This window comes from Taudactylus pleione, unplaced genomic scaffold (assembly GCF_031769625.1).
Source record: "Taudactylus pleione unplaced genomic scaffold, aTauple2 ptg000314l, whole genome shotgun sequence".
NCBI lineage: Eukaryota > Metazoa > Chordata > Amphibia > Anura > Myobatrachidae > Taudactylus > Taudactylus pleione.
In genome coordinates this window covers 9,329,473-9,345,465 of record NW_028284715.1, presented here as the reverse complement: position 1 = coordinate 9,345,465, position 15,993 = coordinate 9,329,473, and the positions used below count along the sequence as shown (strand labels likewise).

At 45.0% G+C, this 15,993-nt stretch overlaps 1 protein-coding gene across 1 annotated transcript in view; it reads left to right on the top strand.

The window, feature by feature from the left end:
* The window catches only part of GRHL2 (grainyhead like transcription factor 2), a 139,383-nt gene that overhangs the window by 84,147 nt on the left and 39,243 nt on the right, over positions 1-15,993 (top strand). The window contains exons 7-8 of the mRNA XM_088442670.1: positions 2,756-2,867; positions 8,572-8,666. Coding sequence (XP_088298796.1) covers positions 2,756-2,867; positions 8,572-8,666 — 207 coding nt within the window. The remainder of the gene's footprint in view (positions 1-2,755; positions 2,868-8,571; positions 8,667-15,993) is intronic.

The window sequence follows — 15,993 nt, the reverse complement described above, 5'->3', positions numbered from 1 at the left end:
TGGTATCCACCTTTCTTTGACATGGTGGGGTATGCTCAGTTCCATTCCAGGCCTCTGCAAAGATTGATTATCTCCAGGTGGAACGGACAGTATCATCTAGCAAGGTCCCAGAAGATCCTTCTCACTCCAGAGGTTCGTCACTCCCTTCTGTGGTGGCTGAAAATGGACCATCTGAACAAAGGGCACCCATTCTGGATTCCAAATTGGGTGCTTCTCACCATGGATGCCAGTCTTCGCGGATGGAGGGCAGTGACATGTCATCACACCTTTCAGAGAAGATGGACAAATCAGGATAGTCATCTGCCTATAAACATTCAGGAACTGCGAGCAGTGTACAAAGCACTTATCGTGGCCCAGGACCTGCTCCAGGGCAGACCGGTCCACATCCAGTCCAACAACGCGACTACAGTGGCCCATCTTGACCATCAGGGAGGCACAAGAAGTTATGCAGCCATGAAAGAAGTGACAAAGGCTCTGATTTGGGCAGAACATTATCTACCGGCCATCTTGGCAATATTCATACCGGGAGTACTCAATTGGGAAGCAGATTTCCTAAGTCGCCAGGACATACACGCCGGAGAGTGGTCTCTCCATCTGGGAGTGTTTCAGCTCCTGGTAAACAAATGGGGTCTACCAGAAATAGATCTCATGGCCTCATATCATAACCACAAGGTCCCCAGGTATGGGTCCAAGTCCATAGACCCATCAGCAGCCTTTGTGGATGCACTGGCATTAAGATGGGACTTCAAGCTGGCGTATCTTTTTCCCCCGATTTCCCTCCTCCCAAGAGTTTTCAAGCAGGAAGGCAGATCAGTAATACTGGTGGCTCCGGCTTGGCACAGACGTCATTGGTTCAGCGACATACAGAATCTATCCATAGACAGTCCGTATCCTCTTCCTCTAGGGCAGGATCTGCTAATGCAGGGTTCCTGCCAGCATCCAGACTTACCTCGTCTGGCTTTGACGGCGTAGCTCTTGAATCTACCTTATTACTAGCAAAAAGTTTTTCCAGTTCTGTAATTCCGACGATGTTTAGGGCACGGAAGCCTGCTTCTGCCCGCATCTATTACAGGGTTTGGCCTTCTTTTGGTCAATGGTGTTCCCACAAAAAATATGATCCTAAGGTGTTTAGGATTTCCAGGGTACTGGCTTTTCTCCAGGCAGGTTTAGACCGGGGTCTATGCCTGGCCACTTTGAGAGTGCAGGTTTCTGCACTAGCAGTCTGGTTCCAGAGGAAGATTTCCTCATTACCAGAGTTCTGAGAGTTCAGCCTCCTTTTGTCCCACCAGAAGCACCATGGGATTTGTCTTTGGTTTTTAAGGGGCTACAAGCTTCCCAATTTGAACCTCTGGACTCTGTAGACTTGAAATTGTTGACAGCGAAGACGCTTTTTCTCCTCGCTATCTCTTCTGCACGCAGAGTCTCTGATTTGGCAGCGCTCTCTTGTCGCTTCCTATTTTTGATTTTTCACCAGGATACAGCTGTCCTTCGTACGCGGGCAGGCTATCTTCCAAAAGTGGTATCCCGTTTTCATATAAATTAAGAAATTGTAGTTCCAGCTTTCAGGCTCCAGATCTTTCTGTAGGTGAATCCTCCCTGGATGTAGTTCGTACTCTCCGTATCTATGTGGAGCGTATAAACTCTGTTAGAAAATCAGATGCTATTTTTGTAATATATGTTTTCACAAACGAGGATGGCCAGCTAACAAGCAGACTCTGGCAAGATGGCTATGCATGACTATCTCTCAGGTGTACACACAGGCTGATCTCCCTGTCCCAAACACGGTGATCGTACATTCTACTAGTCTGTAGGGTCGTCGTGGGCATTTAGTCGTGGTGCCTCTGCTAAACAGTTGTGTAAGGCAGCCACGTGGTCCTCTGTCCATACTTTTCTTAGTTTCTATGCCTTTGATACTTTTGCCTCTCAGGATGCTTCCTTTGGGCGACGAGTTCTCCTTTCTGCTCAGAAGCGTCCCGCTCCCTAGGGGTACTGCTTTAGGTCATCCCCATGGTATCCGTGTAGATCCCTATGGACCATGAAGAAGAAAATTAGAGTTATGGTAGATACCTTAACTCCTTTTCTTCGAGGTCCACAGGGCACCCACCCTGACACACCTGGCTGCATGGGTAATTTTTTATTTCGGTCACGGATTCCCTCATCTGGTGTAAGATTGCTCTTCCTTCTCCTGCCTTGAGGCTTGTTAACAAAACTGAAGGCCTGTGGCTAGGGGTGGGGTATATATGGAGGAGGAGGATACGCGCATCGGCATCGTGGTTGTGAGTAGACACTCACGATTAGGACATATTTTACACGATTTGTCTTCACGATGCGTCGGAATCGGGCAAATCGTGTAAAATATCTCCAAATGTGTAGGCACCTTAACTGTTTGGTGCCTGGATCTCTCCAACCACATTATCCCCCATGGTATCCCTGTGGACCTCAAAGAAAAGGAGTTATCAAGGTAAGTGTACCATAACTCTAATTTTCTGCAGCGTGTATGTGCAGCTGCCTAGCCAGGGTCTGTACACGGAAGTAATGTGATCGCCTATGCTTTACTTCTTACTGATCGCTGTAGGAGCCCCTGTCCCAGTGTCTGAAAACGGTACGTTCCCTCAAAAAAAGAAAATATATATATATTTTTGCCACTATATGTGGTGATGAGGACTGTTTGTGGGGGCTAGCAGCAAATTGGTAATAAATATGCCTCTAGATTCTATTTTCATTAATGTGTACTGGTACCTTTTTGTCTCTGCAGAGCGTGGTCATGGTTGTGTTCAGTGAGGATAAAAACCGTGATGAACAATTAAAGTACTGGAAGTACTGGCACTCTCGGCAGCACACGGCAAAGCAGCGCGTCCTGGACATTGGTAATCCTGATCATTCAATGTATTTTCCTGTTCGGTGTTGAGAGTGAAAATTGGAACTAGAAACTTGTTAAAACCTATATTAATAGTCATTTATATTGCTCCTATAAGCAGTGCACATGATATTCACAAAACAGTGGGGTTTATTTGTATGTGAATTGCTATGTCTACATTAAGATAAGTTAGACTGTCAATAGGTCGACTGGGTTAAAAGGTCGACAGGGTCAATAGTAGAAATGTGCAGGTTCGGTTGCCAGAGAACCGACAACAACCGAATTTAGGGGTTCCGAGTCGAACAGAGTGCGAGTTCATAATCACTTTGGAGTACCGAGTCGAAATGAATCACGGTTCGGACCTCAGATTTGAAAACAGAACTCGAGTTTTGGATTGCATGTAAACAGGTCAAAATGACAACATTTTAGCTGTTTTTGTTTTATTTTTTTAATCCAGATCCAAAACCAAAACATGAAGATAAATCCAAACACGGGGGTTGGCACAATAGGTTGACATTCAGATGGTCGACACAAACAAAGGTTGATGCATGATTTTTTATTTTATTTTAACCTAAACCTAACCTTAAAAATCATTAAAAACCATGTGTTGACTTTTTTTGTCGATTTTTTTTTTTTTACCCTGTCGTCCAAGTAACTGTCAACCTATTTGCCCTGTAAGACCTATTGACAGTCGAGCAATTAACTGTTGAACAATTGACTGTCTAACTTTTTAATGACCTACCATCCGGATACGGGTTTATTTATGAAGCAATTAATACTCCTTTTACCAGCAGAGAAATAACTGATTTCTCTTGCAGACCCTCTTTTTTTCAGTGGTTACCATAGACTGCAGAGTCTGATCTATATATCAAGCAATGGAAGGCAAAATGGAGGTCGCAATTCCCTATAATAGGGGAACCGCAAAGCCGGAGAGGTTTCTTAGAATCCCCTCTGGTTCATGGTTACTGGCTGTGCTTGAGCATTTTGCCTGAAGTCCTAAGCAACCAAGTGTTAGGTAGCCTAGTGTGGAGTAAGAAGTAGATGAAAGTAAGAAACACAAGAGAGTAGAGGGCCCTGCTCGTAGAGCTTACATTCTAAAGGCCAGACAAACAGGTGTGACACAGATGGGGTAGACAGGGAGAAAGGAGCATTTAGCAGCAAGTTAGGATGAGTTCTGGAAGGCTTTTATGAAGTAGTGGGTCTTGAGAGCCCATTTGAAGGAATGTAGAGGGGTGCAGAGTTTGATAGGGAGAGGGAGAGAGTTCCAATGGTGGAGCGCAGCACAGGCAAAATCTTGGAGGTGGGAGGAAGTAATCAGTTGGCATGAGAGGGGGCGTGCATTTTTTGAATGAAGAGGATGGGCAGGAGTGTGAAGAGAGATGAGATCAGAGATGTAAATGGGAGAGGACTGGGTGAGGGCTTTGTAAGCAAGTGTGAGAACCTTGAATTGGGTTCTGAAAAGGAAGGTGAGGCAGATGTAGAGCATTTGGAGAGGAAGACGAGCCAAGCAGCAGCATTGAGGACAGACTGGAGAGGACAGAGGTGGGAGTTGGGGAGGCCAGATAGGAGGAGGTTACTATAGTCCAATCAGGAGATGACCAGTGAGTAGATGAGGGTTTTAGTAGCATCCTGGGTCAGAGGATCTGATTTTGGAAATATTTTTGAGATGGAAACGAGAGGTTCTGGATATGTGGTTTGGAGGAGTCCATGATACCTCCAAGACAGCGTACTTTGGGGCTAGAGGAGATAGTTGTGCCATCAATTGATAAATAAATAGTGGGAAGTGAGGTTATGTGGGAGGCTGGGAAGATGATCAGCTCAGTCTTAGACATATTAAGTATAAGAAATCGCTGGGACATCCAGCAAGAGGTAGCAGACAGAGAGTTGGAGATATGAGTGAGGACAGAGGGGGAGAGGTCAGGAGAGGAAAGGTAGATCTGAGTATCATCAGCATAGAGATGATAATAGAGGTCAAAAGAGCTGATGAGTTCACCTAGACAGGACGTATAGAGGGAGAATAGGAGAGGTCCAAGAACAGAACCTTGGGAAACACCTACTGTAAGGGGCTGTGGGGGGGGGAAGAAGTCATGAGAGGAGACAGCGAAGGTTCGGTCAGAGAGGTAGGAGAACAGCCAAGTGAGGGCAATGTCACATAGACCAAGGGAGTGAAGGATTTGTAGCAGGAGAGGGTGGTCCACAGTGCTCATTTTCCTTTACCTGCTTTCGACAGAGAGTAGTGGACCTTGAATTTGGCAGCAAGGTGGTCATTGCTGACTTTCGTGAGGGAAGTTTCAGTGGAGTGGAGAGAAAGGAAGCCAGACTGAAAAGGGTCAAGGAGGGAGTGGGAGGAAAGAAAGGTGGTAAACAATGCGCTCAAGGAGTTTGGAGGCAGAATGGACCATGCCAGTCGAGAGGGAGAGATTGAGAAGGTGGGCAAGATGGGAACAGGCACAAGGAGAGAGGTAGCGGAGTGGATGTGAAGGGATAGGGTCAAGGAGGTAGGTTGAAGGGGGGGAGGACCGGATGAGGGGCATGAACACATTCCATATTACTTTAATATCAAATATTAATTATTAAGTAGACAACAATAAAACTTACGAAAGTTATCTAGTCCCTACAGTGACGCAGCCAACTTTTGACGAGGAAGTCAAACTTGTTTCCCAAGTGCCACATTGTAAGGACAATTGGACACATGTCCCCCATCTGTCTGTCCAATATCATATCCTCATACAATGAGTCATCATTTGCACCAGGTGGTGCATAATCCATAGCACTGGGCATCATACAGCACTCCAATTCCACATGGTCCCTATGCCATCTGGGACTGGCATAGGCTCTGATTAGGCACTCATTTTCATCGCTTCCCCTGCATATCCCTGGATATGTTACTGAGCCCAAAGTATTAAATGTTGAAATTTTTTCCAGAGATGTTTATAAAATGAAAACAAATGTATGATTAGTTGCTAATAGGCTACAGAATACTTATTACTGGTTTCTCTCCCCCAGCTTATCAGTTCTACAGTAAAACTGATTTCTAGGGCTTTATTCATTATGTTAATTATCGGGGTCCGAGCGGACCCTGATAATTAACATTTCAACTCGTCGCGAGCGCCAGAGCAATTCATCGTTGCTCCAGCGTGTAGACAACTGATCCGGAAATCAGCTGTCTCCCCAAACCGCTTCACAGCTCCTTTCGGAGAAGTGAAACTAGTGCGCCTGCATCACCTAGAGCACAAGCACGTGCACAAGAGCCCCGGTATCTTCGCGACCCGGGACTGCTTCCCATAGGGAAAGAGTGGGTTGCGGGAGCACTCTCCATCTGAAGATGGTGAAGGCTCCCGCAGTGAAGTTCCGAAAATATTCTATTTTCAGAGCTTGATGAATTTCTGTCCCCCATACTATTGTACTATTGTATGGGGACAGCCGGCCATTTTGGGAGAGAAAGGTAAGCCGGAAAACTTAATTTCTACAATAGCAGGTGAAAATGTTGATCTTAGAAATGAAGTGATAATGAATAGAACCCTGAGATATCAGCAATGACCACAAGTCATAACATGAGATGCAGGGTTATTATTACTGATGAACATTTGGCTACTAACACTACTTTTGCTCAGTATGGTTTTTAATTAAATCTGAACAAATTCTGATGTTTTAAAGGTACCAATGTAGATTTATGAGGATAAACTGTGCATTTTTCCTTGGTACTTTTTCCCACCTTTGTTAATGCCAACACTGCAAAAAATACTGGCAACTTATGCCGATGATGATGATGATGATTATTATTATTATTATTATTATTATTGTCTTTAATTACAGACAGTATAGGGAGAAATCAAACAGTGAGATATCTATTCATAACTGAGTAACGGTTATAACGAGTAGCCACTAGCTGACCCAGTGATCTCAGACAGGCGGACAGATAGGGTTAGACTCTGGCTGTGAGTGGGAGCACACTGGAGATGAGCATTAGGCAGGATGAGAACTAAGAGGGTGGAGGGCCCTGCTTTAGTCTACGAGATCTGAGCTGTAGAACGGGGAGGACCAAGTGAGTGCTCTGAAAGTGAAGGTGAGGATCTTAAAGCGGATTCTGTAAGGTAAGGGGAGATGGGGAAGGAGTTAAGGAGAGGACAGATCGAGTCAGAGTGACTAGATAGAAGATGGGACAAGTGCATGAATAAGGGGTTTAATAGCCTCAGGCTGAGTAAGGGACTGATCCTGGATATGTTGCAGAGGTGAAAGTGGTAGGGATTAGACTTTAGAGGTAGAATGAATGTGGTAAGTGAATAAGAAAGTCCAACACCCAGATGGTGGACTTGAAAGACGTGTGAGAGGGTAGTGTTAGCAACAGAGGGCCTGATTAATTATGGATCGCGAATGCAATAGTGATTACGCATGCAGTTCAAATGCGATTGTATCCATTGAGATCGATATGCTGTCGCAGCACTACACAAGCACGCCCACTTTACCAAACACACATCCGTAATGTTTAGCAAGACTGTGAAAACATCGGTACCACCGCAGCCTCACGCACGCTTGCACAAGCTCAGACCGTACTCAGAAATTGCTAACTTCATCGCTCACTATGAGGCCACAGGCTGCGTACGGCATCGCAGAGGCTTATTTATGCACACCCTGCCTGCGACTTGCCAAATCGGTTCGGCCGTTTGCGTGCATAATCACAGTTGAGATCGGTAATAAATCAGACCCAGAGAGTGAAGTAGAGGGGAGTAGGGATTGTGGAGGGGTATGTATAAATCATAGGAGATTTTCAGTCACTATTGGAGTAGATATCAGTAACAGATGCTGAAAATGTTTCAAATGCGTTGTTTCAGCTTCTTAGCCTATTTATCTACCCTTTAATGAGACATAATTATGAAAGTATTCCATACAATATAAGGGGATTTATTTCTGTACCATTTAAGCTCATCTCTTAGCACTGAATTCAGCGCCGCACAGATCAGTCATCTACGGTAGGCTGTACATTGCAAGTTATCTATGGAGTGCAACACAAAACTTGTATAAATGTTGATGGCCTCATACGGAAGTAAAGTCCCTAATACTGGCTATTGCATTGAATTAAATCATCCCCTTAGAATTGCATACCTCCCAACATGACCCTCTCCAGGAGGGACACAATGCTCTGGTCCTGGACTTCCCTGGTAAGAGGTGGGGCTGCAGCGCAGTTCAAAATTCAAATAGGGGAGCCTCACCAACTGTCATTTCACACACTGCCAAACATCACTGGCTGGGACTCACTGGCAGTTGGTGTGACTCCCCTATTTGAATTTTGGACTGTGCTGCAGCCCCACCTCTGGAGCCGCCACCAATCATAAATTACCAGGGAAGTCCAGGACCAGAGCATTGTGTCCCTCCTGGCAAGGGTCATGTTGGGAGGTATGGAATTGAGTATCATCTCGTGTAACCAAAAAGTTGATACCTGTAATATTAAGTTCATCTCGTTTACAGGAATGGAATCCAACCTAGGGGTACATTCACTAAAGTGCAGGTTTTTAGAAGGGGAGATGTTGCCCATAGCAACCAATTAGATTCTAGCTATTATCTCCTTTAAGGTGCTAGTTAAATGTTAAGTAGAATCTGATTGGTTGCTATGGGCAACATCCCCACTTCTAAAAACTCTCACTTTAGTCAATATACCCCCTAGCGCCATTGCCAGTTTCATTTCATACTAACAATGTGTCCTATCTATTTACTAGCGGACTACAAAGAAAGTTTTAACACCATTGGGAACATTGAAGAGATAGCGTATAATGCTGTGTCCTTCACTTGGGATGTGAACGAGGAAGCCAAGGTAATGATCCAAGACTCATTCATACAATATTCTGCCTCCAAGGGGTGAATTCAATTAGCCACGAGAGGGGCAAATTGACTTTGTGAAAACATCGGCAATGGCACCTCAATTCTCACCTATGGGGTAAGTTTACTAAAGTGAGAGTTTTTAGAAGTGAGTTTTAAATGTGATGTTGCCCATAGCAACCAATCAGACTCTAGCTATTATCTTCTAGAAGGTGCTAGTTAATTGTGAAGTAAAATCTGATTGGTTGCTATGGGCAACATCACTTTTAAAACTCACTTCTAAAAACTCTCACTTTAGTAAATTTACCCCCAGACTCCCATTTTTTTTGTACGCAGTCCTAAGGGGTTGCCAACAAGAGTCAGCGAGTTCGGAGATCCCGTAAGTGCGGCATCATGGATTTCATGGGCAAGCTAATAGGATTGACCTCCAAGTCTCGGAATTTAGTGTGAATATTAGTTTTTTTTGTTTATAATCGTAAAAATAATAATTATATGTTTATCTCTAGAAAAGGACCCATTAGTTACATATTTTATTTTATTACTTTCACTATAACAATGACTAGAATTTATATGCACCTCCTCACGCATGTTTAGCAGCTGTACATCGGTTTATATGAATAAAGAACCAACATGTTTACCAATTGCAGAAAGCAGTTAGAACTGGTGGGAACCAGCCTTCTCTTTATGTACTTAGCGTTGGAGAGAGATAAAATGGTGTAGTTGCATATATACCACATACACCTTAGAGAGGAGAAGCAGACCGTGTGATGGCGATCACTGATGCACTACTGGATGAGCAGTAGTATTTCCAGTCTGTGAACTGTGTATACTAGACACTTTTAACTGGATTAGACTTGCTGTAATGAAACATTCCCGTTTTTATAATGTCATCTATCTTATCATTGAATTGCACAGTAGGCTATAAAGCCAAGACTGGGTGCAGCTACACAGAATCACATGTCTGTGCATACCTGTATTGTCTTGTTCTGTCATATTGTTTATCTGAATTCTCCAGCATGTTTGTGACTTTTAGGGGGAGATTTATCAAATCTTACAGAGAGATAAAGCGGGGAGAGAGAAAATGCCACCCAGGCGGCTTCTCACTGTCATTTTAGACGCTATGGGGCCTATTCATCAACCACTAAAATAACGGTTTTAAGGACATTTTCCTTAATTACTGTTTTTTTTAGTATTCATTAACACAGGAGATATATATGATATCTTCTGGTTAAGCCCGTCTGCTTTCATTTCCACACTCCCCATACATTAGTACATTAGTAAGGGGATGTAGAAATTAGGCTATTCATCAATTTCCAAAAATGATATATTTTTTAGGAATTTGATGGTGTTACTATACGCCACTCTCAGGTGGTGTATAGCGGGTTACACTTACCTGCTTTCAGTTGGGTAGGTCCTCCTCCGGCTCGCTCTGTTGCTCCCTGGTCCCTCCTCTGTCTCTGGATGCTGCTCTGATTGTGTTCTCCCGGCAGAACACAGTAAAGTTAAAAAAAAAAAAAAAAAGCATTAAAGTTTAAAAAAAAAAAATCTCCAGCAAGCCGGGCGGGAGGTTGGGGTCCGCGGCTGCAGCCTGTCGGGGTCCAGACGGCCAGGTTGGTGGGGGAGGGGAGCGGAGGGGGGTTACCGCAGCTGTAATCAATGCTGCGCAAGTGTGCCTCTTACTGAAACCGGTGATACACAGCGTAGCCTGCCTTGGAACGAGCTGGCATTTCTGAGATGCTGCTACTGGTGACGCTGCTGTTGTTGCTGCGTAAGGTGATACATCTATCCAGTGGGCTGTCACAGTCATATAGTCCTTAGTCTGCCCTGTTCCACTTGTCCACATGTCCATGGTTAAGTGGACATTGGGTACAACCGCATTTTTCAGGACACTGAGGACACTTTTTCTGACGTTTCTGTACAATCTCGGTATCGCCTGGCTAGTGAAGTGGAATCTAGATGGGATTTGGAACCGGGGACACACTACCTCCATCAATTGTCTAAATCCAACTGCACTAATGGCGGATACCGGATGCACGTCTAACACCAACATAGCAGTCAAGGCCTCAGTTATACGTTTTGCTTCAGGATGACTGCTGTCGTACTTCATCCTCCTCGGTAAGGACTGTTGGAGGGTCAATTGTTTAGTAAAAGTAGTGGTGTTCCTACTTCCTCTCCGAGATGATGAACGACTCACAGCAGCAGTGGCAGCAGTAGGCGTAGCAATGCAGGATCCTCCGGAGGAATCCCGGATAGGAGAGTCAGTCATGCCAGTGACATGGCCTGCAGGACTACTTCCGATCCTGACTAAGGAGGAAATTGACGAGGAGGGAGTTGACGGTGTGGTTTGCAGGCGCTTGGATACAACAGGACAACGGCATTTAGGTGTCCCTGGACTGCTTACGGTCTTAGCCAAAGTTTCTGAACTTGACAGTAATTTTTTATGAACGCGCTGCAGGTGCCGTATAAGGGAGGATGTTCCTAGGTGGTTAACGTCCCTACCCCTACTTATTTCACCTTTACATATGGTACATATGGCAAGACAGTTGTTGTCCGGATTTGGATAGAAATATTGCCAGACCAAAGAGATGCAATGCTTGGTCTTCTGCCCAGGCATGACCGTGATGGGCTTTTTCATCCCACCGACAACAACTGTCTTCCCCGGAGCCTGATTTAAACAAACCACATCACCATCAGAATCCTCCTCGCCAACTTCCTCCTCAGCGCCAGCTACACCAGTATCCTCATCTTGTTGTACTTCAACAGTGACATCTTCAATTTGCATATCAGCAAGTGGACTGTGGGTGCTCCTTTCAGCACTTGCAGGGGGCGTGCAAATGGTGGAAAGAGCCACCTCTTCCCGTCCAGTGCTGGGAAGGTCAGGCATCGCAACCGCCACCACACTTGGACTCTCCTTGGGGATTTGTGTTATCTTCTTAGAACGCACAGTTCTTCGCTGTGCTTTTGCCAGCTTAACTCGTTTGATTTTTTTTAGCGGGAGGAGTGCTTTCATCGTCATGTGAAGCTGAACCACTAGTCATGAAAATAGGGAAAGACCTTAGCCGTTCCTTGCCACTCCGTGTCGTAAATGGCATATTGGCAAGTTTACGTTTCTCCTCAGATGATTTAAATGTTTTTTTAAGGTAATTTTCCTGAACTTTGTCATTTGGGATTGTATGTGCCCTCTACTATGACATTGGGCATCGGCTTTGGCAGACGACGTTGATGGCATGTTATCGTCTATGTCATGACTAGTGGCAGCAGCTTCAGCACTAGGAGGAAGTGGTTCTTGATCTTTCCCTATTTTATTTTTATCGGAGAAAGTTTGGTCCTCCATTTATGTTATATTGATATATATGTGTGTGGCTAAGGCGCACACAAACACAGAAAATAATTTTTTATTTTTGTTGGAGACTAGTGCACTTTGTGGGTTACACCACCCTTTAAGAAATGAGCCAGCTGGGTCTTTACTTATGGGACACAGGCGCACGCTTGGCGCTGCTCCTTTGCTGATGCACATGCAGCTACAGTGCACACAATTCACAAAGACAGAAAAAAAAGAATTTTTTATTTTTTGTGGAGCGCACTTTGAGGGTTACACCACCCTTTAACACACAGATGCACGCTTGGCGCTGCTGCTTTGAGGATGCACGTACAGTGCAGACAATTCACAAACACAGAAGAAAATGTTTTATTTTTGTTGGAGTGCACTTTGGGGGTTACAGCACCCTTTAACGGTCAAGCCAGCCGGCCCTTTACTTATGACACAGGCGCACACTTGGCGCTACTTTGTTGATGCACGTGCGGCTACTGTGCACACAATTCACAAACACAGAAAAAATATTTATTTTTTTGCACTTGGGGGGAGCACCCCTGATGGACAGAGCACCCCCTGGACAACACTACAGCACCCCTTTAGGACTGGGACACTGCACAGGACTTTGGAGTGGACACAGCCCCTATGGACAACAGCAGCACAGCACAGCACAGCACTACACTGCACTACACTACACTACACAGCCCAGCCAGCCCTAACTCCCACCCTCCCTCTTCACTGTCCACAGCCGAGTAAGAAAATGGCGCCGACGCGGGTACCTTATATAGAATCCAAAACCCACGAGACCCGGAAGGCGGGATGATGACGTTTTGCCTCGATTTTAGATCCGAGTCAGGCGGGAAAAGTCGAGCCTGACTCGTATCGGCCTCGGATCGGGGGGGCTCGGGGGGGTTCGGATTTCAGAAATCCAAACCCGCTCACCCCTACTTTCAACATTTCTTTACAGGTGAACTACAGGTCCCAGTGGTCCCTTAATGCCCCGCATGCTGGTACTAGTGGTTCTCCAAGTACCAGCATGCGGGGGAAGCTTGCTGGGACCTGCAGTTCTACTGGATAGACAATGTTTTCTCACTTCTATTTTTACACATCACTCACACAATCAACCCACCGCCCAGGGTGGCGGGGATAGCCCCGGGCTATCAGCCTAGGCCAGGGGTGTCCTGGAGAGGGAGACCCCTTTTTTTTTTCCTGGCCTGGGCTGACTAGAGGTCAGGGCTGATGCTGCGGCTGGGGGGCCCGGTGATAGGGCTCCCCTGGCTGTGGCATCAGTCCCTTGTTAGAAAGGGTCCAGGGCTGGTTCTGTGATTTACAGAGAGACCCTACGCAAATGTTTCCCTGTAAATCCAGAACCAGCCCTGCTTCCCATAGCCCAGTGCTGGTTGCACTGAGTACAAGGAGACCCCATAGGCAAACGCAGGGGGGGGGGTTCCGTCTGCCTGGAAACCCCCCTCCCCAGTCGACACCATTACCACAATAGAAATAGTAAAATAATAGAATTTTACTAGTGCTGCATGTTCTTGGAATGGTGCCCACATTTAAAATAAAAACATTCAGCTCAGACAGGATGGACCTACTGCCGCACCTAATGGATTACTGTGATCGCTGGTCCTGTATATGCTGGAAGTATGACACACAATATACTTTTTATGATGCATATTAAAGCTGGTTAAGTGCCAATTTTACCATCTTCATGGACTGGCCACACTCACTCTAAATTCGAGCATTTGGAAACCCCCCTCTAGAAATCCTGCGTTTGCCACTGGACCCTACGTCATTTTTTCCCTGTACTTAGTCAACCAGACCTGGGTTTCAGCAGTCCGGGGCTGGTTCTGATTTGGGGGGGACCTCACGTCAATTTTTTACTTACTTTTAATTTTAATGACTTTATTTAGGCAGATACGTGCAGGCATCTCACTGATGTCTGCATGTATCTGTGTCAATCCGACCTGCTCATGCTCAAATTGAAAGCATGAAGCAGGTCTATTCTATTGGGGATTTGAAATTCAATTTGAAGTTCGATTTTGAGGTCGATTTCAAATCGAATGATGGCAAATTTGGGTTTTGTGTGTTGGCTATGTAAAATTACCAATGTTTTTCCGATTGGCGATTTGACTCAAAATTCAATTTGAAGTCCGATTTTACATTCGATTTGGCCTTTAGTAAGTACCCAAAAGCAAAATCGAATGAAAATCGCACCTCAAATCACTCAAAATTTACCCCTAAGTCATTCTGGTTTTTGCAGATAATAATTAATAACAAAATACCTATGAAATCAGTATAATCATACAGCACTGCTATTTTTATGTCAGATGACTGGTCCCAATAGATTACCTATGAAATCAGTATAATCAGAGTACCAACCAATCAATTTCTATTATTTTACTAGCTGTGCTAGAAAAATTACAGAAGCGGATTGGTTGCTACAAGCAACTTCTCCACTTCTCTCTCCAAGATTTGATAAATTTCCCCCTTAATAATTACATGAAGGAGAGAGAGATAGATTGTGCAATGATTAAAACACACCAGTATAGAATACCAATAATACATTAGCTGGTGCATATATAACTGCAAGGTATTAGTTACATAAATGGCCAAATGATGCACTTTTTGTATAAGGATTGTTTATGTACAGTCTGACCACAACGGCCATCATTCTAGGGATGGCTATCGGTGGGTAACCATCGATGGTACTATCAGTGGTATAAAACCATTCAAAGGGAAACCATTGTTGGTTTCAACCACAGATGGTCATCCTGGCTCTATGAAATACTGGGCTGCAGGGCAATCAGAACCAAAGGAGTGGGGCTACATGGGTGCATCAGGGTGTGAAACTAGGCACCGTGTCCTGGCACTAAGTAAAAAAAAAATGTTGGGGGGCTCTTTGCTATCGATGGTGGAGAACCATTGGATATCCTCCATTGATAGCAAAACTATCTGACATCGGCTGTTAACTATCAATGCTTTGTAAACATCGATGGTCATCCCTACATCATTCTGCAGAAGATGTTCATATGAGCAGGAGATGAAGTAAGCAGCATTCGAACAATCTGTAGCCAGTCAGAGCAATAATATGCTAGTAGCAGTACAGAGTATTTCGGCTCAGTCAATTCCTTTGACCATCTGTAAGCAAGTTAGAGTAAAGGCAGGTATCCACTTGGTGATTAAAATGAGCGATTGAACGATAACGATATCGCTATCGTTCAATCGCTCATTAATCATGTGCAAATCAGGCATGAAAATGTCGGAAAGGACCAGCGATGCGCGCTTCCGCTGGTCGTTTCCGACATCAATATCGCCTGAACTTGCTGGTCAATCTACAGATAACAACAGATTGACCATGTTCAGGGATGAGGGAGGGTGCCTACACTGAACGACATATTGTTCATTGTAGGCATTGCAGGGGAAGAGAAACGTCTGTACGATTACAATGTTGTAATCGTACAGTCGTTCCACTATCTGCAAGGGGATACGCACCTTGGTTCTGTAAAGCCCCAGAAACTCTGTTGGCCAAATTCTGACTGAAAAGTCCTAAATCGCTGCAAATTTCACTCAGGTTTGTAAATGTGAATTTTTAGGAAAGGTTTTGCCTTTTAAAATATTGGCGCTTCAAACTAAGAGGATAAATTGTAGAAAGCTTGCAGGTACTTGCAACGGGCAGCCTATTACATTTTCCCAGTAGTCCTGCACCAAAAAACATAGGCATATCTCCCAACATTCTGCTGTCCCATCCTGGCGTGCGAAGGGGGGGCATGACCTTGTGTCTGCTAGGCCACGCCCCTGGTGTGTTTCTCGTATCACTGGGGGAGAGCGATCCCCTCCTGCAGCTGCTGGGCTGTCCCCAGCCACTCCCAGCGCTAAATGGGCGTCACTTGAATGCGCACAGCTACCATTCATTCCTGCTCTGCCTCCTAGGTTTTACTGCTTGTGTGTGTGTGCGTGTGTGTGTGTGTGTGTGTGTGTGTGCGTGTGTGTGCGTGTGTGTGCGTGT